The 24597-nt window shown below is 41.4% G+C and overlaps 1 protein-coding gene across 1 annotated transcript in view; it reads left to right on the forward strand.

Moving 5' to 3' along the window:
- Positions 1-24597, forward strand: part of dock1 (dedicator of cytokinesis 1) — a 533069-nt gene that overhangs the window by 172676 nt on the left and 335796 nt on the right. Inside the window, exons 25-27 of the mRNA XM_061931733.1 lie at positions 5657-5763; positions 11221-11348; positions 16845-16940. Coding sequence (XP_061787717.1) covers positions 5657-5763; positions 11221-11348; positions 16845-16940 — 331 coding nt within the window. The remainder of the gene's footprint in view (positions 1-5656; positions 5764-11220; positions 11349-16844; positions 16941-24597) is intronic.

Here is a 24597-nt window from a genome sequence, read left to right on the forward strand (position 1 = left end):
GTCTCATTAAGTAAAAAAAAAATTCAATTCAATTCCGTTTTTTAAGGCGGTCTGTCATAACGTTTTTAGCTTTCAATCAGACATTATTGTGAGGTTTTGTATTAGTGTTCCAAAAAATAGATATACCGGCCCCCACTCAATTTGGCCCTGAGTCAAAATAATTGACCTAGAATTAACTTTCACCAGCTCAGAGGCGATGCAGCAACTCACCGGATTCGTATGTCAATTTAGCAGCATAAGCTAGTTACCTCTCTCTGTGATCAAGAACCGGAATTTAATCAATTGTGAGTTGTTGTAAGACTCACATCCCGACTAATAATAGTTTTACATGCAGAAAACACTGTATGAATGAGGCGCAAATTGGATAAATGAACATTTTAACATCAATTTTACCTTCATGAAGACTCTTGTTGGCGAATAGCAAAGAGGGGAAATGGGAGGGGAAACCCAGTGGTACTGTGTAGTGCAGGGGTCGGCAACCCGCGGCTCCGGAGCCGCATGCGGCTCTTTGATCACTCTGATGCGGCTCAGCAGTTTACTTGCTGAACCCCCCAATTTACCCGTGAGACTTCCGGATTGCAGTGCCTCTCGCAGAAAACTCCCGGGATTAAAATTCACCGATTTTCACCCTTACAGCTATAATAAGGGCGTGCCATGATGGTACAACATTTGGCGCCCTCTACAATCTGTATTAACAGCGTGCCAGCCCAACTGAACCAAAACCAAACAAGAATGACAAACACATTTCGGGAGAACATCTGCACCTTAACACAACATAAACACAACAGAACAAACACCCAGAATCCCATGCAGCCCTGACTCTTCCGGGCTACATTATACACCCCTGCTACCCCCCCTCCCCCCTCCCTCTGTGCGTTGGTTGAGGTGGGCGGGGTTTGGTTTTGTTCAAAGCAAAAAAAAAAACTTTGTATACAGTATTATTTCATTTAAAATTTCAAAAATTTTTGCGGCTCCCATTGTTTTCTATAATTTGTGAAACTGGTCAAAATGGCTCTTTGACTGGTAAAGGTTGCCGACCCCTGGTGTAGTGGGTAGAAGTTAGGACCTCTCCAAGGGCCCCACAAAAATTGGATTGTGAAGCCCAGAATTCTTGCTGGGGAGAGTCTCACGGATGCCAATTTTTTACTTTGGTTCGAGTTCTTTCTGGAATTCGGTAGTGTTTCTTACCTTCTTCATCAAAGTGCTGGCACTCGCTACTTTCTTGGGCCCCACGGTGTATTATTCTGCAGTCGTACGGAAAAAAAGCACAGAGACGAAGTCCGCAACCATTTGGATTCTTTGTTAGGCACGTGTTCAAACGGACAACCGGTAGTTTGTTTTGCGCAATGTTTGGCCACACGATAACCGAGACGGTATACAAAAAACCTATCAGTCTTTCATTGTTGGGTCACATCTGTTCTGGTTTTGATACATTTGTAGGGATTGTTGCGTTTGACCAGTTGCTCCTCCCAGGGAATCCAAGTTTCTGGTCGCTCGCTCCCAAGCTCTTTACGACACTTAAAGCTGAGTAGAAGAACCACCAGAGACAGAATAGGTATTTTGTAATATATTTGCAAAGCTTTGCATATACATTGAGACCAGTCCAGCATAGAACATTCAATCGCGCCGCCAAGATGGTCTGCCCCCCCCGACAAACCCTCTCCCCTCTTAAGTCTCTCTTCCTCCCACCCTGGCAGTCATGGCTCTCCAGCCAAAACACATGCCCATTATCTCTCTTTCTAACATTCCTCACTCAAGGTTAAGCACACAGTTTTGCAGACAACCAAAAGACCACAATTGGAAGAAAAACACTAGCTGTTTTGTAATATGATTATGAAATAAAAGAAGTAACACTTAAATTCGGATATATGTAAATATCTGCCTCCGACAGGATGTAAACAGGCTGACTGAGGTTTTGTCATATTTATATACATCTATATAAAGATTATGACAGGAGCCCCACCTGACAATGTACAAACAGCGGCGCCACCCACCCCTTAACGACAAATCACAGCTTTTTTTTGTTTTGTTTGCCAGCCAAGCCAAAGTGGCATCAGCTGCTCCCGTTGTTAACTCCAAACCTGGCCCGCACGACTGAGCTGGAGACTACTAAATTGAAGCCTCGTCGGCTAAGGAGGCCACTTTCATTTCCTGCCAGCACCTTTTTCTCCTCTTTCATCCACCGCGCTGCAACATAACGAGCATCCTGCCGCTCATTTAAGTGTCATTCTATATTTTTATAGATATATATATGTGTGTGTGTGTGCGTGAGTGGACATATGCTTTTTTTAGGCTCGGACGCGCACAGTTTGATGTCAGTGGTGTTGACGTGTGAACCGCTTAACAAGGGGAAATGTACGTCAGCAGTCGAGGCTCCTTCAAAAGGCGCCGTTTGGAAGACAGCTTTGCTCTAGAGTGAACCCACTGAAGCTGAAGGCCTCGCAACGCCCACACTTACTTTATGCGCTGGCTTTATTTAGTGGGTATTCTCTGACTCTGCTTTATTGACTTTACAATCAGCCTGCTCTTAGTTGCGGCAAACCTGGAGGAACGTTCACTAAAGCTGTGGTCACAGTACCTGACCCCAAATTTTTGTCTCATACAGCTTGATGTAAAAAAACAAAAACAAAAACAAAAAAAAACCAGCACAAATCAGTGGAAATCTTGTCTTCTAATTAACCCCCATACCATCTGTGATGGTATGGGGGTTAATTAGTGCCCAAGGCATGTGTAACTTACACATCTGTGAAGGCACCATTAATGCTGAAAGGTACATACAGGTTTTGGAGCAACATATGTTGCCATCCAAGCAACGGCTTTTTCATGGACGCCCCTGCTTATTTCAGCAAGACAATACCAAGCCACATTCTGCACGTGTTACAACAGCGTGGTCTCCTCAGTTCCCAAACGTTTACGGAGTGTTGTTAAAAGGAAAGGCCATGTAACACAGTGGTAAAAATGCCCCTGTGCCAACATCTTTGCAATGTGTAGCTGCCATCAAATTCTAAGTTAATGATTATTTGCAAATAAAAATGAAGTTTCCCAGTTTGAACATTAAATATCTTGTATATGCAGTCTATTCAATTGAATATAAGTTGAAAAGGATTTGCAAATCATTGTATTCTGTTTTTATTTACCATTTACACAACGTGCCAACTTTGGGTTTTGTATTTAAATGTGATAATTAGTCCACGTCAGTGACAACAACACTTCCTTGAGGGACGTACAGTAATCATACTTTAAATATTCATGGATCACCTATTGAAATAATTGAAAGTAAAAAATTATAATGTTTTTACATCAAACTGAAACATTTGTAGTTTTCCAAAACATTTTCAAAATCAGTGTTAGGATCACTTTATTTCTATTAATGTGTATAATATATTTGAAATATAATAATAATTAATTACAATATGCCATTGTCATCTAATTAAGAGCACAAAAATATAAACAAAAATACGTCTTTTCAATACATATTTCCAAACATATTCAATATACATTATTTTTCGATACTGAAGATGGGAAGGAAGTACTTTAACCCACAGCTCACAGACTGAATGGACAGTTGACAACTAGGGATGTCCGATAATATCGGACTGCCGATATTATCGGCCGATAAATGCTTTAAAATGTAATATCGGAAATTATCGGTATCGGTTTCAAAAAGTAAAACTCATGACTAAAACGCCGCTGTACGGAGTGGTACACGGACGTAGTGAGAAGTACAGAGCGGCAATAAACCTTAAAGGCACTGCCTTTGCGTGCCGGCCCAATCACATAATATCTACGGCTTTTCACACACAAAAGTGAATGCAATGCATACTTGGTCAACAGCCATACAGGTCACACTGAGGGTGGCCATATAAACAACTTAAACACTGTTACAAATATGCGCCACACTGTGAACCCACACCAAACAAGAATGACAAACACATTTCGGGAGAACATCCGCACCGTAACACAACATAAACACAACAGAACAAATACCCAGAATCAGCACTAACACAACAGAACAAATACCCAGAACCAGCACTAACTCTTCCGAGGCGCAGCAGGAAGCATGAAGTGCTCTAAAACTTGCTGGTAGACGGCTGCGTTGACCCTGGATCTCAGGAAACAGAGTGGACCGACACCAGCAGATGACATGGCACCCCAAACCATCACCCAACCATGCAAATTTTGCATTTCCTTTGGAAATCGAGGTCCCAGAGTCTGGAGGAAGACAGGAGAGGCACAGGATCCACGTTGCCTGAAGTCTAGTGTAAAGTTTCCACCATCAGTGATGGTTTGGGGTGCCATGTCATCTGCTGGTGTCGGTCCACTCTGTTTCCTGAGATCCAGGGTCAACGCAGCCGTCTACCAGCAAGTTTTAGAGCACTTCATGCTTCCTGCTGCTGACCTGCTCTATGGAGATGGAGATTTCAAGTTCCAACAGGACTTGGCGCCTGCACACAGCGCAAAATCTACCCGTGCCTGGTTTACGGACCATGGTATTTCTGTTCTAAATTGGCCCGCCAACTCCCCTGACCTTAGCCCCATAGAAAATCTGTGGGGTATTGTGAAAAGGAAGATGCAGAATGCCAGACCCAAAAACGCAGAAGAGTTGAAGGCCACTATCAGAGCAACCTGGGCTCTCATAACACCTGAGCAGTGCCAGAAACTCATCGACTCCATGCCACGCCGCATTAACGCAGTAATTGAGGCAAAAGGAGCTCCAACCAAGTATTGAGTATTGTACATGCTCATATTTTTCATTTTCATACTTTTCAGTTGGCCAACATTTCTAAAAATCCCTTTTTTGTATTAGCCTTAAGTAATATTCTAATTTTGTGACACACGGAATTTTGGATTTTCATTTGTTGCCACTTCAAATCATCAAAATTAAATGAAATAAACATTTGAATGCATCAGTCTGTGTGCAATGAATAAATATAATGTACAAGTTACACCTTTTGAATGCAATTACTGAAATAAATCAAGTTTTTCAAAATATTCTAATTTACTGGCTTTTACCTGTATTTTCGTCGGGAGTCGGGACAGAACGTTGGCATTACCCTGCTAAAATGTCTAGTTTGACCGCACGAACCACCATCAAAATAATTATATATACCGCATTTTCCGCACTATAAGGCACACCGGATTATAAGGCGCACCTTCAGTGAATGGCCTATTTTAAAACTTTGTTCATATATAAGGCGCACCGCATTATTAGTAGTGGGTTTCAGTAGGCCTTTAAGAGTGTATCGATCCACTCCATCACTTTAAAAATATTTCTTGATGATGTCTGGCCTGTATATTCTCTTGTAAACCTTTCCAATATTATGTGAAGTTATTGAATGCCTCACCCCCCACGGCCCCCGGCCCCCAAGTAAAACCTGAAGTGCCTCCAGGTCTTATGGTTGCAACCCAGCAATCTCACGGCGGTGCTCAGAGAACCACAAATGGCTTTTCCTTCACTTCCAAGGACCTAAAGGTCACTTGCTGCTCCAGCAGTAACAAGACAATCAGTTTGATAGGTTAGCGAGCAACCTTATTGATCCCCGAGTAGACTCCGGCTTGGTTGGTTACTACCTTACTGAACATCTGGATGATTGCTTGTCGAGCAGCTCCTGACGCCTGATGAGGTTGACCTTCTGTTTGTGTCTTACCTCCACAGCAAGCTGTTCACAGAGTTCATCCTGAAGGTTCCTCAGGGTCGCCTGATGAAGCAGAAGCTGGACTGTCTGATAGACATTGTCCACAGCGATCTGTTTACCCATCATGGTGAGAATACACACACACTCACACACACACAATACATACTGGTTATCATTTGGAATGGGGACCAAGTTTTTGATCATCACTTGTGGGGACCACCGTTTCCACAGGTTGTGGAGGCATTAAAAAAATGAGGTAAAATGTCCACTGCCCAGTTAGCTCATACACGTCTTTAAATCTCTGGATTGATGAAGTAATGTGCTGATCATTCTTACTGGGGACCCTGGGGAAAAAGAGTTCATATGGTTCATGGGGACCAAATTGAAATAATTTTGCATAATTCACACAAATTTGTACGTGACTACTGAAGACCATTTAAAAAAAAAAAAAAAAAAAGAAAAGTTCAAATTAGAGATGTTAAAGGGGAACATTATCACCAGACCTATGTAAGCGTCAATATATACCTTGATGTTGCAGAAAAAAGACCATATATTTTTTTAACCGATTTCCGAACTCTAAATGGGTGAATTTTGGCGAATTAAACGCCTTTCTATTATTCGCTCTCGGAGCGATGACGTCACAACGTGGCGTCACATCGGGAAGCAATCCGCCATTTTTTCAAACACCGAGTCAAATCAGCTCTGTTATTTTCCGTTTTTTCCACTGTTTTCCGTACCTTGGAGACATCATGCCTCGTCGGTGTGTTGTCGGAGGGTGTAACAACACGAACAGGGACGGATTCAAGTTGCACCAGTGGCCCAAAGATGCAAATGTGGCAAGAAATTGGACGTTTGTTCCGCACACTTTACCGACGAAAGCTATGCTACGACAGAGATGGCAAGAATGTGTGGATATCCTGCGACACTCAAAGCAGATGCATTTCCAACGAAGTCAAAGAAATCTTCCGCCAGACCCCCATTGAATCTGCCGGAGTGTGTGAGCAATTTAGGGACAAAGGACCTCGGTAGCACGGCAAGCAATGGCGGCAGTTTGTTCCCGCAGACGAGCGAGCTAAACCCCCTATCGAGCCTAGCTTCCCTGGCCTGCTGACATCAACTCCAAAACTGGACAGATCAGCTTTCAGGAAAAGAGCGCGGATGAGGGTATGTCTACAGAATATATTAATTGATGAAAATTGGGCTGTCTGCACTCTCAAAGTGCATGTTGTTGCCAAATGTATTTCATATGCTGTAAACCTAGTTCATAGTTGTTAGTCTCCTTTAATGCCAAACAAACACATACCAATCGTTGGTTAGAAGGCGATCGCCGAATTCGTCCTCGCTTTCTCCCGTGTCGCTGGCTGTCGTGTCGTTTTCGTCGGTTTCGCTTGCATACGGTTCAAACCGATATGGCTCAATAGCTTCAGTTTCTTCTTCAATTTCGTTTTCGCTACCTGCCTCCACACTACAACCATCCGTTTCAATACATGCGTAATCTGTTGAATCGAAATTCGAGTCTGAATCCGAGCTAATGTCGCTATAGCTTGCTGTTCTATTCGCCATGTTTGTTTGTGTTGGCTTCACTATGTGACGTCACAGGAAAATGGACGGGTGGTTAAAATCAGGCACTTTGAAGCTTTTTTTAGGGATATTGCGTTATGGGTAAAATTTTGAAAAAAACTTCGAAAAATATAATAAGCCACTGGGAACTGATTTTTAATGGTTTTAACAATTCTGAAATTGTGATAATGTTCCCCTTTAAACATGTTTACGTTTCAGTAAACATGTTTTATGGGCCAAAGCTTAAAAATCACTTCGGCATCTTCAGAATGGATCTGACCATCATTTAAAAAGGTTTCCCTTTAGGGGACCTGTTTTTTTGTCCCCATACCGTCAGAGGTCCCCTAAAGGTGACTGTGTAAACCAGGGGTGTCAAACTCAAATACAGAGTGGGCCAAAATTTAAAACTGAACAAATTAGGTTGAACAAGGTTGAACAAATTAACCTTTTAATAGGGACCCAAACAAGTTTTGCATTAAATATTGAACAAGCAAGGCTTGTATAACTTTATAGTGACATGCAAAATCTAGTTTCAAATAATAATAACAATAATGAAAAAATATCAATGGCATATCAAACACAATTTAAATAATAATTGAATGCCTCTTTTCTATTTGCAGCCTTCTGAGGTAAATATCAACATTAACTTTTTCCACAGGCTAATAAATTTGAAAATAAAATAATGAATAAACCAACCATTCAGGACTTTAAACGGCTCAGTTTGCAACACACTGATCTAATCTGATGTGCCCAAGCCAGATACCTGCCATCTTTTCTTGGATGCTAGTTCATTAATGTCGGGGCTCAGGCTTTGAGCTGAGGCAACCCTCATTATCGAACGAAGGTGTTCATCGGTCATTATTTCTCGTATTCCACAGTCTTGGGGGCGTGCCTTACAGGCACTGCTTTTAACGTCCTCTACGAGCTGACGTCCCTTCTAACAGCGTGTCCGCCCAGTCACAAGATATGAGCGGCTTCTGTACGCACACACACGTAAATGCAACGCATACTTCATCAACAGCGATACAGTTTACACTGAGAGTGGCCGTATAAGCAACTTTAACATTGTTAGAAATATACGCTACACCAAACAAGAATGACAAACACATTTTGGGAGAACATCCGCACCGTAACACAACATAAACACAACAGAACAAATACCCAGAATCTCATGCAGCCCTGACTCTTCCGGGACGTTACAATATGCACCCCCGCTACACCCCCCGCCCCTAAATATCCTATTTTGGCGAAAAGAATGAAATGTTTACATTTGGTATTTTGTTATATTTATAACTAAACTTGTAGGCAATTAGGCATATACATTAAAACTGTGAATTGTTATTAGTGGTTATGTATTTTACAATTATCAAATGGTGCTGTCTTTGTTAATTTTAGCATGTGAAAAACCAGGAGCTTTCGTCCCCCAGACCCCCGGAATTTTTTTCAGTCTTTTTCATTGTGGTCAAATCACATGCCTGAAAATTTTCTTGTTCTTGTCAAAAGTCTAGCAGCCGCATTTTGTACCAACTGTAATCTTTTAATGCTAGACATAGGGAGACCCGAAAATAATACGTTACAGTAATCAAGACGAGACGTAACGAACGCATGAATAATGATCTCAGCGTCGTTAGTGGATAAAATAGAACGAATTTTAGCGATATTACGGAGATGAAAGAAGGCCGTTTTAGTAACACTCTTAATGTGTGACTCAAACGAGAGAGTTGGGTCGAAGATAATACCCAGATTCTTTACCGAGTCGCCTTGCGTAATTGTTTGGTTGTCAAATGTTAAGGTGGTATTATTAAATAAATGTTGGTGTCTATTAGGACCGATAATCAACATTTCCGTTTTCTTGGCGTTGAGTTGCAAGAAGTTAGCGGACATCCATTGCTTAATTTCATTAAGACACGCCTCCAGCTGACTACAATCCGGCGTGTTGGTCAGCTTTAGGGGCATGTAGAGTTGGCTGTCATCAGCATAACAGTGAAAGCTAACACCGTATTTGAGGACTCATTTTGAAGACAAAATGTAAGTAACTATATAAAGCAGTGACGTGCGGTGAGGTTGATGGCTGGTGAGGCACTGACTTCATCACAGTCAGATTTACAAACATATGAACCCTAAAGAGTATCTTATTCACCATTTGATTGGCAGCAGTTAACGGGTTATGTTTAAAAGCTCATACCAGCATTCTTCCCTGCTTGGCACTCAGCATCAAGGGTTGGAATTGGGGGTTAAATCACCAAAAATGATTCCCGGGCGCGGCGCAGCTGCTGCCCACTGCTCCCCTCACCTCCCAGGGCGTTAACAAGGGGATGGGTCAAATGCAGAGGACAAATTTCACCACACCTAGTGTGTGTGTGACAATCATTGGTACTTTAACTTAACTTTAACTTTACACATACAAACTGTAGCACACAAAAAAGCACATTTAATAAAAAAACTTTATTATGGTCTTACCTTTACTTATAAATGCGCCGCTGTTGTGCTGGATTAATGAACCCCCTGATGGGAGTGTTATATCAACTAAAGCCCTCACTTCAACTTTCCACGTGCAAGATTGAATCTATTTAAAAAAGTGTAACCGAGGGTTTATAAATGTCGCCTATACTGTATGAAACTACAAAATAACAAACACGGAGGCTCCAGTTTACACAAGGACCACTTTATTTACCTTCTTTCAAAAATCTCCGCTCCACTACAACATGTCATCACTTCCGCTCTTGGCGCCTTCAAAATAAGAGCTCAAGGCATATACTGTATAACAGCGCATAACAGGAACTTAACATCACAAAGAGGAAAGCCCATAAAAATAGGTTACAAAAGTTATTTAATAAGAAGCCAAAAAATGCAAAAACAATAATGTTCGTGTTGGAGGAGTTGTGAATTTGTTACACCTGCAGACTGCAGGTGTACCTAATGTTGTGGCCCTGCAGTCATTCACAACTCCTCCAACACGAACATTATTGTTTTTGCACTTTTTGGCTTCTTATGAAATAACTTTTTTAAATAGATTCAATCTTGCACGTGGAAAGTTTAAGTGTGGGCTTTAGTTGATATAACACTCCCGTCAGGGGTTGCAATCTACAGCGGGGGTGCAGGAGGCGAGCCTCAGCCAGTGCGTCTTTTGCAGCCGTTTTATGATCGCTCAGCACAAGAAATACATTACACACATACAGTTGTTGACAAAATACACTGTACATTATATACCTCAGCTAACTAAACTATGGAAATGTATAATATAGTTCATATAGCAATACGGTCTCACTGCACAGCAGGCCAGCAGTTAGCCGAGTCATTGCGCAATCCATGTTGAGGCATCGAGTGACGTGCCTCAACTGGCTGCTGTTCACCGCACCGTCTCTTCTCAGTATTTGAACGGCAAATGTGAAAATTCAGCGATTTTAAATAAAAATAATCTAAAACTGGTTAAGTTAAATGGAAAATAACTTTATAGTATAATCACTGGATACATTTAACAATTTAATTTTTTTTTTTTTTCTTTTTACATTTTTTTTCTTTCCATGATGGCAGGTGAGGCCCCTCTAGTGACTGCACGTCACTGATATAAAGGCTGTTCTCCAAATTATGATTATTCTGCCTTGGCGGAGGTTTGCACGCTAACAAAATGTCTTTCCATTTGCCAAGTGTGATTACCCAGATTACTTTGGGTGAATACGCATCCAGTAAATGGCACCCAGATGCAGTTTTTCCAAGCAAGCACTCAGTGTTCTCCGATGGCAGCCTTTTCCTTCCCATAGGCCAAACCGGACGCCAATTAGCATATTCATGTGGTTCTCTTTCACTTCCTCAGCTTTCGCACAGTTCTAGTCATCCACAAATTTAAAGCAAAGTCATCCGTGTTAAAGCGAAGAAACCCATTTTTGATGTTCTAATAAGCAAACGCATCGCAGGCCTTCCAATTCCCGAGCTTTTGAGGAAATCCATTAGCGAGCGCCGCCCGCCTGTATCCAAACAGCATATGTCGCCGTGTGACTTTTTTTTGTCGGCGTCGTCCCCGCAGATTGCCGCGAGATCCTCCTGCCGCTGATGACGGAGCAGCTGAAGTTCCACCTGGAGAGGCGAGAGGAGCCCAAGGCTTGCTGCCAGCTGCTCAGCGACATCCTGGAAGTGCTCTACAGGAAAGACGTGGTGAGGAACAAACGGCCGCCTTTAATTGCGCTCCCTGCGGGCGACCTGGTGCACACTGGGAGTCCCCTGCTTAAACAAGCAGTTTACTGTATGGTGGCAGCGCTTACTGTAATTACTCTGTGTATGCACTTCCTCCCTGTGGCGTAGGCTTTGCAAATGGCCTACGCTTGTGCAGTTCCAACAGGAGTAGGAAGAAGCGGAGAACATTCTGGTTTTAACCATTGTCAGGATCAAACACTGATGACATCTATTAAACAAACGAGAAGCAAGGAATCATGCAGAGACAGTTCAATTTGGGTCAATTGAGGAGACACGTTTTTTGGGCTGTATTCCAGTTACAGATCCAAACTACGTTCTAAAAGTCCAGCCTACGTGCTTCCTCTATTTATTTGGGAGGTCCCTGGTTACATCACTGAAGCTGTCGCTGAGGGAAAAGGGGGTACTCTCGACAGCTCCAGTTTAGGGATGTCCCGATCCAGGTTTTTGCACTTCCGATCCGATACGGATATTGTTTTTGCACTTCCGATCCGATACCGATACTGACCGATACCGATACTGACCGATACTGGCCTATCCGAGCATGTATTAAAGTTTAAAGTTATTTAGCCTACTGAGTTGTCAGAATCATGTTGAAAAGGGTTTTAGTACTCTTGATAACAACTAGCCAGCTGAATTAGGGGAGTTTGAATAATACACAATGGTTGGTAACAAGAAACTGACCTGTTTATTCAAGGATAAACACAAAATAGACAAAATTATACATGACAAACAGAAATGGCATCATAAAACTAGGGCTGGGCGATATGGCCTTTTTTTAATATTGCGATATTTTAAGGCCATATTGCGATACACAATATATATCTCGATATTTTGCCTTAGCCTTGAATGAACACTTGATGCATATAATCACAGCAGTATGATGATTCTGTGTCTACATTAAATCATTCTTCTTCATACTGCATTAATATATGCTACTTTTAAACTTTAATGCAGAGAAGGAAATCACAACTAAAAAAATCACTATTTTTTTCATACGGTGTTGATGTGGAAATGTTTGCCTCGGCATTTTGATGGTGTGGACGTGTGGCACCGAATGGAGATAAGCGTCTCGACAGACGTTACAATATTTGAACAATGATGACGAAAACTGTTTTCTCTGTCGTGTCCGTGTGTCGAAAATTGTTATGCGCTTATTTTTTTATTTGATTTTGTGCGTGGCATAGATTTGCCGTGCGCAGAGGACGCGTGAGCAGTGCGCAATTGCACAGGCGTGCACCTTAGAGGGAAGGTTGCTCGCACGGCTGCGCTTAGCCATGCTGCTACCTCTCTGCTCCGCGAGGGTGTATACGTATGTGACGTATGACGTGACAGTATGTGACGTATGACGTGACAGTATGTGACGTGTGTAAGAAGGTGCGCTTGTCTGTCTGTGAGAGGGAGACACAGGAAAGAGTGAGAAGAGCCTGTCGTGTAATGCCAGCAGCTAAAAGCAACTGCGTGAGAATCCACAGACATGTGGATGTGTTGAAGGTGTGCTGGAAAATGCGGAACGGAAATTAGGGAGCTGCAGAAAAGTGGAATGTATTCTTTAAATCGGTGCGTTGGAAAACACGGACCGGAGTTTTTTTTTAAACTGGATCTGGATCGGCATTTTCCCATGCCTTGCCGATACGCATTTTTTTTGCAAATATCGGCGGCCGATCCGATCCAAATATCGGATCGGGACATCCCTACTCCAGTTAGACACAATATTTGATTATACAAGAAATGCAAATGTGTTGACGCTGGTGATATCGCCTTGTCTCTGCTCTGTCTGCGTCACGGCGGTGTTCGGCCTTGGCAGTCAGCAGGCAGTTCCTGGACACAGACACTGATACGAGACTGGCTTGCAATCTTATGGATTGCCAGCTTTGCACAGACAAAGAAAAATACCACTTCAGCACAATTGACAATAACTATAGCAACGGCCCTTAAGCATAAGAGTTGTGTGATAATATATACATAATTATTCTAACAACACATTTTATTATACTTTTTTGGGACGTCATGTTACTCCTCTTTTGCTTCGGTAGTCCTGTGCAATCTAAAGAGATGCATGCAAACACATGCCAAAAGCTAACCTTGACTGTAGCATCGAAAGCCTCACAATAATAACAAGAAAATTCCCGCGGAAATTTTGATGGGCCCGCTCTATCTGTTCCCTGGACCTCTGGCCGGCCGCCATACTTGTAAGATGCTGCCTAGTGTCCGAATCCGTGAGTTTTGGGTGTAGCCGTACAAAATGAGCTACATGCGCCTAAAATGTTAGAATGCTAACATTAAAAATTTTTGATGTGTAAGATAATTTTTTCAAAATAATCTCACTCATCTCACAATATGAAATGTAACTTACTTCACCGAGTATTAGGGATGATGTTTGATAAGAAATTATCGAGTTCGAGCCCATTATCGAATCCTCTTATCGAACCGATTCCTTATCGATTCTCTTATCGAATCCAGATAGGTTGTTGTATATGGAAAAAAACACAATATTTGGTTCAACAAAAGCTCACTTTTATTTTATAAGAATAAAATAAAATAAATAAATAAATATTGACTGTTACCCCCCTAAAAAAAAAAAAAAAAAAAATATTGACTGTTGTTACCCAAAGTATATTAAGTGGGATTTTTCAGAAAAACAAATATATACAGTAACACAAAAACAACCTGTCTCTGTGATCACTATAGGTGTATACATAATAATATAGTGTTAAATAAAATCAGTCCCTTGGGCACAAAACTGAAAATAATACAGCTCTCCAAAAAGTGCACTTCTGCTGCTATTGGAACATACTAACTACACACACAGGCAGACAGATAACAAACAATCCAAGACGTCTAATAAAAGTTCCAAAGCAGATTAATCAATTTAGGCTCTTTATTGTTGTTGATCTTGCTTTGTCTTTTCCTATCTTTACTTTTGTCTTGCACTGGACTGTTTTTTTTTTTTTTTTTAACTGAAATACACACAATGACAAATGTATAAGCTATGTGATTCAATTAACATACTGAAATGTAATACACAATATGTAAATATTAGCTTCACACAAATATACAGTACTTTCATCAAACAAATACTTCTGAGTGTTGAAACTATTTCGATGGTGGAAATACATGACTGGCAGCCATTTTAAGTCCTCAAAACATCCATTGAAACAGTGCACAAAAATCGTTTTTCAATAAATGTAACCACTTTCCACCTTAATATTGAGTTACATAAACAAGTTAAACAGTTTACTTACAGACTTATCTTTTCCAAGGCTTGTAAGAGCTAACACAACTTGTCTACTTCTCGTCGCCAACCCGGAAGTGCCCAAACTATTGACGCGTAGTATTTTCATATCGCCACAAGGTGTCAGTAAGAGTCTACAATCAAATGGGCATAACATTGCGCATTTGGGATTCGTTCCCAGGGATTTGAATAAAGAATCAACTCTTTTTCTTTACTATAGTGGGAACCGGTTCTCAAAAAGGGATTCGAGTCCATGGAATCGGTTCTTTTCTTATCGAACAACCGGAAGAATTGGTTTCGAACATCATCCCTACCGAGTATTATTTATTTATTTATTTTTATTGTGATTACTTATGGAGTATATTGTGAATAAATTGAGAACAGGAAGTGAACAAAAGTTTTAGCAACTGTTATGTAAAAGAAAAGGGGTAGGATTAAATAAGCGCTGCTTCTTCCTACTCCTTTTCGAACATGTTGAAAAGAGAAACTGGAAATTGCAATGTACCATGTTGTATGCTTGCATGTTCGAAATCAACTCAAACTCAAAATGCTAACACTTGGCATGTGTGCTAATGTTAGCATACCAAGTTATATGGCCCTAAGGTGTATGGCTGCGGAAGATAAAGAAAGTGTAGAAATATAGCAGAAAATGATAGTATGCCATTTTTAGCATGCTAGCATCCTAATCGTAGCATGCCAAAAGTTAACAAGTGTTACATACCAAGTTATATGACGCTGGTGTAAACGGTTGCAAAGCTAGCTCAAAAACATAGCACGCTAATGTTAGCTTGCTAGCAAGCTAACACAATTTTCCTCCAGAAGGTCTTATCTTTGTCAATGCGATGTCAGATGAAACAAAAATGTAGCTGTTTGGCCACAATACCCAGCAATATGTTTGGAGGAGAAAAGGTGAGGCCTTTAATCCCAGGAACACCATACCTACTGTCAAGCATGGTGGTGGTAGTATTATGCTCTGGGCCTGTTTTGCTGCCAATGTAACTATTGCTTTACAGAGAGTATATGGGACAGTGAAAAAGGAGGATTACCTCCAAATTCTTCAGGACAACCTAAAATCATCAGCTCGGAGGTTGGGTCTTGGGCACAGTTGGGTGTTCCAACAGGACAATGACCCTAAACACACGTCAAAAGTGGTAAAGGAATGGCTAAATCAGGCTAGACAATGCTGAAGAAACAAGTCCATGTCAGAAAACCAACACATTTAGCTGAACTGCACCAATTTTGTCAAGAGGAGTGGTCAAAAATTCAACCAGATGCTACCAAAAGCGCCTTATTGCAGTGAAACTTGCCTCGGTGCCCTAAAATAAGAGCCCTCCTTTAAGGCAACACTTGCCTTGACCTTAAAAAGTTGAAATTCGAGGCCTGCATAACCAACTGGCGCAGGTAATAAGAACAACACAGTGGACTGGAACTTGATGAATTGGTCGTTTTAAATGGGTTCCACTGTAATTAAATGTTATGAAAGAACATTTTATTATATCTTGTGTATGTCACATTAATAGGACTACTATAATTTTTTTGACAGATGTCCGATAATGGTTTTTTTGCCGATATTCCGATATTGTCCAACTCTTAATTACCGATTCCGATATCAACCGATACCGATATATACAGTCGTGGAATCAACACATTATTATGCCTAATTTTGTTGTGATGCCCCGCTGGATGCATTAAAGAATGTAACAAGGTTTTCCAAAATAAATCAACTCAAGTTATGGAAAAAAAAATGCCAACATGGCACTGCCATATTTATTATTGAAGTCACAAAGTGCATTATTTTTTTTAACATGCCTCAAAACAGCAGCTTGGAATTTGGGACATGCTCTCTCTTAGAGAGTATGAGGAGGTTGAGGTGGGCAAGGTTGTAGTGGGGGGGGGGGGGGGGGGTGTATATTGTAGCGTCCCGGAAGAGTTAGTGCTGGTTCTGGGTATTTGTTCTGTTGTGTTAGTGCTGATTCTGGGTATTTGTTCTGTTGTGTTTATGTTGTGTTACGGTGCGGATGTTCTCCCGAAATGTGTTTGTCATTCTTGTTTGGTGTGGGTTCACAGTGTGGCGCATATTTGTAACAGGGTTTATCGGCAGTCCGATATTATCGGACATCTCTAATAATTTTGTATGATTATTCCTTTTAATTATGAAAGTATACTATTTTAGGTGTTTCATACCTCCGCAACTGCCATATAAAGTGTACTGTATATTCGTGCAGGGTCCCACCCAGTGGCACGTGCAGATCATCATGGAGAAGCTGCTGAGGACGGTGAACAGGACGGTCATCTCCATGGGCCGAGACTCTCCTCACATAGTAAGTCGGCCTTTCTCCCTCTCTCTCTCATCCTTCCCAAACACACACAAACTCCCCCATTAGACACTTTCTGAATGATATCATTAGGGGCAAAGTCTTGCTTTCACACTCGGTTTGAGTGGGTTTCATCTGCCTGTCATGCTGAACCTTGCGTGAGTGTGTTTGTTGTCTCTGTGTGTGTCGGATCCCTCACTCATTAGCAGATTTGTGATGCCTGGCAGCAATTTGTGCATCCGTCATCGTATAAATACATTGCTCAATTTGCATGACTTTAATCCGCTTTCCGAGGCGCTCCAAAAGTACAGTGGAAGTCAACTTTATGTTTTGATTTGTTGCCTTTTTTGAACACGCTACCTTCCCTCACATCCTATCTGTGTTCATTTGTCGAGCAACTGTCACACAACCGGCTAATACAGTTACACTTTTTATGTATTTTTTGTGAGAGCAGCTTTTCTCAAGGCATTTGAGAGTATATTATGACACACTAAAGAACACAACAGTGACAAAAAAAAAGACAATATTAGGTCAACTGAAGGTAAAGAGAGGTTACTATTGGGTTTCACTATGTAAAGGCGCTTTGAGTTACTACAGAAAAGCGCTATATAAATATAATTCACTTCACTTCACTTCACTACTATTAGGTTATGTATGAATAAATGTATGTATGTGCAGGCCCGGCCCTAACCAATCTTGGCAAGATTTTAGGTGCCCAACCCCCCCCCCCCACAAGAAACCGAATAGCTTTATCTTTGACCTTTTTTTTTTTTTACTTACAACTATACCTAATATATAAAGGGGTGGACAAGTGACTATTACCTGCAGGGCAAACATTAGCTAACCAGAAGGCAATAACAATGTAAACAAAAAACACCTGCTTAAAAGATCTAATACCTGAGGAATGTAAGGTGGGAGTACAGTAATTACCTAACGTTACATTATTATTTTCCATAACAATTTAGCCCCCTCCACAATATTAACCCGACGTTAAAACAGAACTAGCTATTTATTGATTAGCAATTGACGAATCATGTAACATTAGCTTAATGCTATAAAGCCAGGTTACTATCACATTCTGTAACAGACAAATAATTTCATGTAGGCTAACGTTACCTGCCTGCTACATCTGTCTTTTCTCGTTTCTACTCCTCTTCTTTTCTCTTTTTTCTTCCTTGGGCACCTGACAGTTTTGGCCGTTTCGACATCTTGTGTTGATTTTTTGATGTGGTGACGTCCAAAAAGAGTCATGATACGGGAAGGGAGGGGGGGGGGGGGGGGGGTGTAATGTTGTAACAAATAATATTTCTATTAAATAGGCTTTACTTTGCATTTTAATTAACGTGGGATTATTTTTTGTATTTAGAAATAATAGTACCAACTTTCTTTTTTTTTTTCTCCAACATTTGTGGCACTGGCGTGGCGCCCCCTGATGGACGGCGCCCTTAGCATTTGCCTATACGGCCTATGCCACGGGCCGGCCCTGTGTATGTGTATGCTTGCTTTTGTGCTCCTATTTAGTGTTTATTATATCGTATTTTTGTGCTTTCCACCATGTTTCAGCCTTCCATGCATATACTGACCTCTGGACCCCCTGCTAAAAGCTTCTTCTAGCTTATCTGGGGGACCCTTTCACTTACCACCATCCTTAAATGGATATTCACTACTGTTGTAATCGTAATACGGTATGGTGAATAAACTTGAAACTTATATATGACACAACTGGCTAGTAAATGCAAACTTTTGATTCATTTGTTTTTACAGATTTTTGAAGTTCTGTTACATGATTTGTGGCCACAAACGAATACATTTTAGTCATGTTAGTAGTGACTTGGGCGAATATTGTACATTTTAGGTCAACTGAGGGTAAATTTAGCTTATTAGTAGGTTAAATTTGACTTAGCCGGCTAGTGAATAGGGGACGGCGTGGCGCAGTTGGGAGAGTGGCCGTGCCTTCAACCTGAGGGTTCCTGGTTCAATCCCCACCTTCACGTCCGTTGTGTCCTTGAGCAAGACACCTCACCCTTGCTCCTGATGGGTCGTGGTTAGGGCCTTGCATGGCAGCTCCCGCCATCAGTGTGTGAATGTGTGTGTGAATGTGGAAATAGTGTCAAAGCGCTTTGAGTACCTTGAAGGTAGAAAAGCGCTATGCAAGTATAACCCATTTACCATTTAAATGCAGAATTGTGAAATGTTTTATATTGGAAGCTTCGCTGAGGCTACTGTGGAGAATGCATATATGTTTAAGAGTTATTTCTGTACTCATAGTCATGTTTAAAACAGCTAGTGTTTTTCCATTTGTACTCTTTCTATTTTTTATCTTATGTCCGCAAGTAAACTATGTGTGTTACCTTGAAGGCTTGCACTGTAGGAGATGGAATACTCCCTTTTGTCTTATCTGTAGTAGAATAATGAGGCTGTGTTCCTCATTGTTCTTCATGTGCAAGAAGTTGGCTCTTCTGTTTGAGTGTCAGATCAACTAGAGTAGCCGATATGAATGTATTGGTTAAGCTGATCTCCTAAAGCTTTAGTAAAACTTGATAATATTCCAATTCTGTCTTGGTGGTCCTTCTTACTCAGCATATATGTCATCGAAAGAACTTGGGATTGACCAGTAACTTCGATTCCCTGGTAGGAAGAACTGGTCTGACGCAACACTACTTAAAGATGTTGTTTATGACCCCTTTTAAATAAGCCATGACTTATGACTTTGATGTATCTTATGTCCGCAAGTAAACGATGTGTGTTAACCTTGAAAGCTTGCACTGTAGGAGATGGAATACTCCCTTTTGTCTTATCTGTAGTAGAACAATGAGGCCGTGTTCCTTTCCGGACAGGTGGGGTCATTCTTCATGTGCAAGAAGTTGGCTCTTCCGTTTGAGTGTCAGATCAACTAGAGTAGCCGATATGAATGTATTGGTTAAGCTGATCTCCTAAAGCTTTAGTAAAACTTGATAATATTCCAATTCTGTCTTGGTGGTCCTTCTTACTCAGCATATATGTCATCGAAAGAACTTGGGATTGACCAGTAACTTCGATTCCCTGGGAGGAAGAACTGGTCTGACGCAACACTACTTAAAGATGTTGTTTATGACCCCTTTTAAATAAGCCATGACTTATGACTTTGATGTGCTGTGAAGGACCTGATGGATAAATACCCTAAATTTTAGACCAACTAAAGGTTTATTTATATAATTTACTTGGGTGCAAAAACAGTCCGGGGTCTCCGTTGTGGTATTTTACGCTTCGTAATGCGCCACCCATTTTCAATGGGAGACAGGTCTGGACTACAGGTAGGCCAGTCGAGTACCCGCACTCTTTTACTTTGAAGCTACACTGTTGTAACACGTGGCTTGGCATTGTCTTGCTGAAATAAGCAGGGGCGTCTATGAAAACGTTGCTTGGATGGCAACATATGTTGCTCCAAAACTTGTATGTACCTTTCAGCATTAATGGTGCCTTCACAGATGTGTAAGTTACCCATGCCTTGGGCACTAATACACCCCCATACCATCACAGATGCTGGCTTTTCAACTTTGTGCCTATAACAATCCGGATGGTTCTTTTCCTCTGTGTTCCCGGAAGACACGGCGTCCACAGTTTCCAAAAACAATTTGAAATGTAGTCTCGTCAGACCACAGAACACTTTTCCACTTTACATCAGTCCATCTTAAATGAGCTCGGGCCCAGCGAAGCCGGCGGCGTTTCTGGGTGTTGTTGATAAATGGCTTTGGCTTTGCATAGTCGAGTTTTGACTTGCGCTTACAGATGTAGCGACAAACTGTAGTTACTGACAGTGGTTTTCTGAAGTGTTCCTGAGCCCATGTGGTGATATCCTTTACACACTGATGATTACGCTTTTTGATGCAGTACCGCCGATCCGTAATTTAATCGCTTACGTGCAGTGATTTCTCCAGATTCTCTGAACCTTTTGTTGATATTACGGACCGTAGATGGGGAAATCCCTAAATTCCTTGCAATAGCTGGTTGAGAAATGTTGTTCTTAAACTGTTGGACAATTTGCTCACGCATTTGCTCACAAAGTGGTGACCCTCGCCCCATCCTTGTTTGTGAATGACTGAGCATTTCATGGAAGCTGCTTTTATACCCAATCATGGCACCCACCTGTTCCCAATTAGCCTGTTCACCTGTGGGATTTTCCAAATAAGTGTTTGATGAGCCTTCCTCAACTTTCGCAGTCTTTTTTGCCACTTGTGCCAGCTTTTTTGAAACATGTTGCAGGCATCAAATTTCAAATAAGCTAATATTTGCAAAAAATAGCAACGTTTTCCAGTTCGAACGTTAAGTATCTTGTCTTTCGAGTCTATTCAATTGAATATAAGTTGAAAAGGATTTGCAAATCATTGTATTCTGTTTTTATTTACCATTTACACAACGTGCCAACTTCACTGGTTTACATTTGAAATACCAATTGCATGTAAAGATGGTGTTTATGACCCACTTAGATATAGCTTAGTGACAGAAGTGTTCTGTTAAGACTTAATGGATATATATTGTAGGTAATTTTATGCCAGTTCTTCCTAGAATATGACAAAGCGCTTGGCTTCACTGTGACTATGATGGGAGACGAGGCAAGACTAAAGTGTTTTCTTTATTGTTAATAGGAATAAAATGTTTTGCAGAGGTGTACTTATGATGCTCTTTATAGTTACGGTGGAGAGTAGGGGGAGTGACACATTTTCTTCTTTCCAGGGCCCCGTAACATAAAATAATTGACAAGCATTAGTTTGTGTTGATATTAAAGTTAAAGTCCCAATGATTGTCACACACACACTAGGTGTGGTGAAATTTGTCCTCTGCATTTGACCCATCCCCTTGATCACCCCCTGGGAGGTGAGGGGAGCAGTGGGCAGCAGCGGTGCCGCGCCCGGGAATCATTTTTGGTGATTTAACCCCCAATTCCAACCCTTGATGCTGAGTGCCAAGCAGGGAGGTAATGGGTCCCATTTTTATAGTCTTTGGTATGACTCGGCCGGGGTTTGAACTCACAACCTACCGATCTCAGGGCGGACACTCTAACCACTAGGCCACTGAGTAGTTAGTAGGCCATAAATCCAACCGTGGGCATATTTCTATAGGCCTTTTTTCCACTGAAACTGTCCCATTTACCGGGTAAATGACATACCCTCTTGCTTTTCCACCAAAACGGCCCGAGTAAATAAAGTTCCACAGGAACTATTTATTTCCTGGTAGCGAGGTGGGATTTTGCAAAGTTCCTGCAGTTTGGTTGAACGCAGTTTGGGTGTTTCTTAAAGGGGAACATTATCACAATTTCAGAAGGGTTAAAACCATTAAAAATCAGTTCCCAGTGGCTTATTTTATTTTTCGAAGTTTTTTTCAAAAATTTACCCATCACGCAATATCCCTAAAAAAAGCTTCAAAGTGCCTGATTTTAACCATCGTTATAAACACCCGTCCATTTTCCTGTGACGTCACATAGTGAAGCCAACACAAACAAACATGGCGGATAGAACAGCAAGCTATAGCGACATTAGCTCGGATTCAGACTCGGATTTCAGCGGCTTAAGCGATTCAACAGATTACGCATGTATTGAAACGGATGGTTGTAGTGTGGAGGCAGGTAGCGAAAACGAAATTGAAGAAGAAACTGAAGCTATTGAGCCATATCGGTTTGAACCGTATGCAAGCGAAACCGACGAAAACGACACGACAGCCAGCGACACGGGAGAAAGCGAGGACGAATTCGGCGATCGCCTTCTAACCAACGATTGGTATGTGTTTGTTTGGCATTAAAGGAAACTAACAACTATGAACTAGGTTTACAGCATATGAAATACATTTGGCAACAACATGCACTTTGAGAGTGCAGACAGCCCAGTTTTCATCAATTAATATATTCTGTAGACATACCCTCATCCGCTCTCTTTTCCTGAAAGCTGATCTGTCCAGTCCAGTTGGAAATGCATCTGCTTTGAGTGTCGCAGGATATCCACACATTCTTGCCATCTCTGTCGTAGCATAGCTTTCGTCGGTAAAGTGTGTGGAACAAACGTCCAATTTCTTGCCACTTTCGCATCTTTGGGCCACTGGTGCAACTTGAATCCGTCCCTGTTCGTGTTGTTACACCTTCCGACAACACACCGACGAGGCATGATGTCTCCAAGGTACGGAAAACAGTCGAAAAAACGGAAAATAACAGAGCTGATTTGACTCGGTGTTTGAGAAAATGGCGGATTGCTTCCCGATGTGACGTCCGAGAGCAAATAATAGAAAGGCGTTTAATTCGCCAAAATTCACCCATTTAGAGTTCGGAAATCGGCTAAAAAAATATATGGTCTTTTTTCTGCAACATCAAGGTATATATTGACGCTTACATAGGTCTGGTGATAATGTTCCCCTTTAAACTTTATATTCGAAATTTCAGCCGCCATTACGGTATAAGAGGACAACTTGTTTATTTTTGTTTTAATTTCTTGTGTATTCTTTTTACAAGATACTTGACAACGGAGACCAAGAAGAACGAAAGGATCTTTTGTGTGGAATCTGTGTGCTGAAGAACGCTGATTATTGGAACTATCTTGCGGCGTTTTTACTCAGCCGTAGTCTTTAAACGATTCCGCAGTTTAACGTTGTTAATTAATTTTTACAAACCCCATTTCAATACGCAAAGCTACAAAAAGTGAAGGACTCTTTTAATCGTATTTACGGAGGAATATAAAATATTCAGCCCGACTTCCAGGCAGTGACTCCAGCAGCTCACCGGGACCCCGAGATTTCATTGTTTGGGGATAAATGTGAAATACAGGAGGCAGTAAAGGAGTGGAATGAAGGTAAATCACACCAAGTATTGACTTTTAATTGTGTTACATGTTGTAAAAGTAGTCAGTGACACGCAATTTGTGCAAGAATTAGCCTCAACCAGAGTAAACCCAATGCTAATGCAAACAGATTAAAGCTAAAACTGATGTGTTTGTGTCGTTGTCGGGAGTTAAAGAAGAACATTTATTATTTATATATTGTTATTTACAGCTGAAACGCACCATAAGGATCCCCCTGACCCTCAATGATTTTTGTAGACAAAAGTCGGACCTTTTATGTACAATTTGTACAGTTTGTTTTGTATATTATTGCTTTGTGTGTCATTTACTTCCTGTGGAAGTCGCCTCCTAGCAGCTCCACTGTAGACACGGCACAAGAGCCAAGCGTGCAGTTTTAACAACGTTATTAATGTGCATATATGTGAGTCCAACTCTTTCTCCAGCAGAACGTGACCTTTCAGTCACGTCCGTATCCTCTCTCCCCTCCTGCTCCCGGCCGCTTACTGTTAAAGACAACAGATGATTAGACTAACACGTACCACCTGTGAAATCTAATCACCTGCCAGCTGTGTCTCGCCGTCAGCACTGCCACGCCCCCGTCTGATGGTGCTCTGTCCTCAGCACCATTGACAGAGGCGGTGACCTTTTCTCCTGCAGGCAGCGCTGGCAACATCTCCCTCCACACTTACACTTTAGTAAAAAATATTACTTAATATTGTCCGTTTATTTAAAGTTAAAGTTAAAAGTTAAAGTACCAATGATTGTCACACACACACTAGGTGTGGCGAAATTATTCTCTGCATTTGACCCATCACCCTTGATCACCCCCTGGGAGGTGAGGGGAGCAGTGGGCAGCAGCGGTG

Source organism: Nerophis lumbriciformis, linkage group LG39, assembly GCF_033978685.3.
Source record: "Nerophis lumbriciformis linkage group LG39, RoL_Nlum_v2.1, whole genome shotgun sequence".
NCBI classification, from domain to species: Eukaryota; Metazoa; Chordata; class Actinopteri; order Syngnathiformes; family Syngnathidae; genus Nerophis; species Nerophis lumbriciformis.